The 3007-nt window shown below is 63.2% G+C and overlaps 1 protein-coding gene across 1 annotated transcript in view; it reads left to right on the forward strand.

Moving 5' to 3' along the window:
- LOC102044834 (chromodomain-helicase-DNA-binding protein 3) overlaps positions 1–3007 on the forward strand; it is a gene marked incomplete at its 5' end in the record, with an annotated part of 28763 nt that overhangs the window by 5231 nt on the left and 20525 nt on the right. The window contains 4 exons of the mRNA XM_031065397.1: positions 225–455; positions 1051–1248; positions 1840–2234; positions 2697–2706. Coding sequence (XP_030921257.1) covers positions 225–455; positions 1051–1248; positions 1840–2234; positions 2697–2706 — 834 coding nt within the window. The remainder of the gene's footprint in view (positions 1–224; positions 456–1050; positions 1249–1839; positions 2235–2696; positions 2707–3007) is intronic.

A 3007-nucleotide genomic window follows, 5' to 3' on the forward strand; every position in this document is an offset into this window, starting at 1 on the left:
CTGGAAGGGTTGGGGAGCACTAAGGGTGTCTTGGAGAGGATTGGGGGGCACTGGGGACATCCTGGGGGGGCACTGGGGATATTGGGATGGTGTTGGGGCTGTTTTGGGTCTGTTCCCTGGCAGTTTGGGGTCTCCGGGGGCTGTTTTGGGGTTATTCCCTGGTGTTCTGTCCGTCCCTGTGGGGCTGTTTTGGGGTCACCCCTCTGACCCCAACCCATCCCCAGGAGAAGGAGGGCGTGCAGTGGGAGGCCAAGGAGGAGGAGGAGGAGGAGGAAGAGGAGGAGGAGGAGGGCGAGAAGGAGGAGGAGGATGACCACATGGAGTACTGCCGCGTGTGCAAGGACGGCGGCGAGCTGCTGTGCTGCGACGCCTGCGTGTCCTCGTACCACATCCACTGCCTGAACCCGCCCCTGCCCGAGGTCCCCAACGGCGAGTGGCTCTGTCCCCGCTGCACGGTACCTGGGACATGGGGACACTGTGGGGACATGGGGACACCGTGGGGACACTGGGGACATGGGGACATGGGGACACTGGGGGGACATGGGGGGTGCGGCGTCCTCGTACCACATCCACTGCCTGAACCCGCCCCTGCCCGAGGTCCCCAGCGGCGAGTGGCTCTGTCCCCACTGCACGGTACCAGGGACATCAGGGACACTGTGGGGACATCGGGGACATGGGGACACTGTGGGGACATCGGGACACTGTGGGGACATGGGGACACCGGGGACACTGGGGACACTGGGGGATATGAGGACATTTTGGGGACGTGGCAACATTGGGGGACATAGGGACACTCTGGGGGACATGGGGACACTCTGGGGACATTGGGGGACATGGGGACACTGTGAGGACGTGGGGACACTGTGGGGACATTGGGGGACATGGGGACACTGTGGGGGACATGGGGACACTGGGGGACATGGAAGGGTATGGCAGGACATGGGGACATTGGGGGACATGGGGACACTGGGGGGGACATGGGGACACTGTGGTCTCACAGGGACACCAGTGTCCCCAGCAGTGTCCCCAGCAGTGTCCCTGTCCCCGCAGTGCCCGGTGCTGAAGGGGCGCGTGCAGAAGATCCTGTACTGGCGCTGGGGGGAGCCCCCCGCCCCCGTGGCGCCCCCGGGAGCCCCCCAGGCCCAGGAGGGGCCCCCCCAGGCCCTGCAGGGCCGCTCGGAGCGAGAGTTCTTCGTCAAGTGGGTGGGGCTGTCCTACTGGCACTGCTCCTGGATCAAGGAGCTGCAGGTACACCCGGGGCACCCCAAAACATCGGGGGGGACCCCAAAATACGGGGGGGATACCCTAAAATGTGGGGGAACACCCCAAAGTATGGGGGGGATACCCCAAAGTATGGGGGGGCTCAGCCATGGGTGGGATGTCCTGCTGGCACTGCTCCTGGATCAAGGAGCTGCAGGTACACCCGGGGCACCCCAAAACATCGGGGGGGACCCCAAAAACCTGGGGCGATACCCCAAAGTATGGGGGGGGACAGCTGGATAACTTGGAGGGGCTCATCTTTGAGGTGCTCCCCTCTAAATTTGGGGTGATTCCCTTTAACTTTGGGATGTCCCCTCTAAATTTGGGATGATTCTCTTCAACTTTGGGATGTTCCCCTCTAATTTCGAGATGTCCCCCTCTAACTTTAGGGTGTCCCCTCCAATTTTGGGATGCCCTCCCTAACTTTGGGATGCTCTGTGTGATTTTGGGGTGATTCCCTTTAACTTTGGGGTGATTCCCTCTAACTTTGAGCTGTCCCCCTTTAACTTTGGGGTATCCTCTCTAACTTTGGGATATCCTCTCTAACTTTGGGGTGTCCCCTTTGATTTCGGGGCGCAGCTGGAGATCTTCCACCTGGTGATGTACCGGAACTACCAGCGGAAGAACGACATGGACGAGCCCCCTCCCCTGGACTACGGCTCCGGGGACGACGACCCCAAGAGCGAGAAACGGGGCGCAGGGGGGGACCCCCTGTTCGGGGGCATGGAGGAGCGGTTCTACCGCTACGGCATCAAACCCGAGTGGATGACGGTGCACCGCATCATCAACCACAGGTGGGCACCCGGAACCCCAAAATATCCCCCAGGGCACCCCAATCCCATCCAGGGCACCCCAGTCCCATCCAGGGCACCTCAAAATATCCACCCGGGGCACCCAAGGACGTGTGGCACCATGGGGACATCAGGCACCCAGGGGACACCCACGGGGACACCTGAGTGTCCCCAAGGGCATGGGTGACACCAGACACCCCTGGGGACACAGGGACACCGAGGGGCCTGGCAGGGAGTGTCACTGCCACCAGGGTGTGGGTGACAGCAGGGGACTGAAAGGGACACAAGTGCCACCAGGGGTCAGCAGGGACAGGGACACTGGGGTCGCCTGGGGACATGGAGGGGACATGGGGACAGCTGGGGACACGGAATGCAAATGAGGCCACTTGGGGACAGAGTCTCACAGAGGTGACACGGGGTCATCTGGGGGCAGGGACGCATGGACAGGACACGGGGTCATGTGAGGACACGGAGAGGACGTGGGGACACACGGAGGGGACACAGGGTCACCTGGGGACAGGGACAGATGGAGGGGACATGGGGGACAGTGTCACCACTGTTCCATTGTCCCCTGGGTGCCCATTGTCCCCATTGTCCCCTGCGTGTCTGATGTCCCCATGGTGCCACATGTCCTTGGGTGCCCAGTGTCACCACTGTTCCATTGTCCCCTGGGTGCCCGTTGTCCCCCTGTTGTCCCCTGGTGCCCCCCTTGTCCCCCACTGGCCTTGGGTGCCCTTTGTCCCTGTTGTCCCCGTGCTGTCCCCGCGGTGTCCCTGTGCCCCGGGTGATGCGGTACCCTGGCTGTCCCCGTGCTGTCCCCGTGCTGTCCCCGTGCTGTCCCTGTGCTGTCCCCGCTGTCCCCGCGGTGTCCCCGTGCCCCGGGTGATGCGATACCCTGGCTGTCCCCATGCTGTCCCCGTGCTGTCCCCGCGGTGTCGCTCCTGTCACCGTGCTGT

Source organism: Geospiza fortis, unplaced genomic scaffold, assembly GCF_000277835.1.
Source record: "Geospiza fortis unplaced genomic scaffold, GeoFor_1.0 scaffold1363, whole genome shotgun sequence".
Taxonomy (NCBI): domain Eukaryota; kingdom Metazoa; phylum Chordata; class Aves; order Passeriformes; family Thraupidae; genus Geospiza; species Geospiza fortis.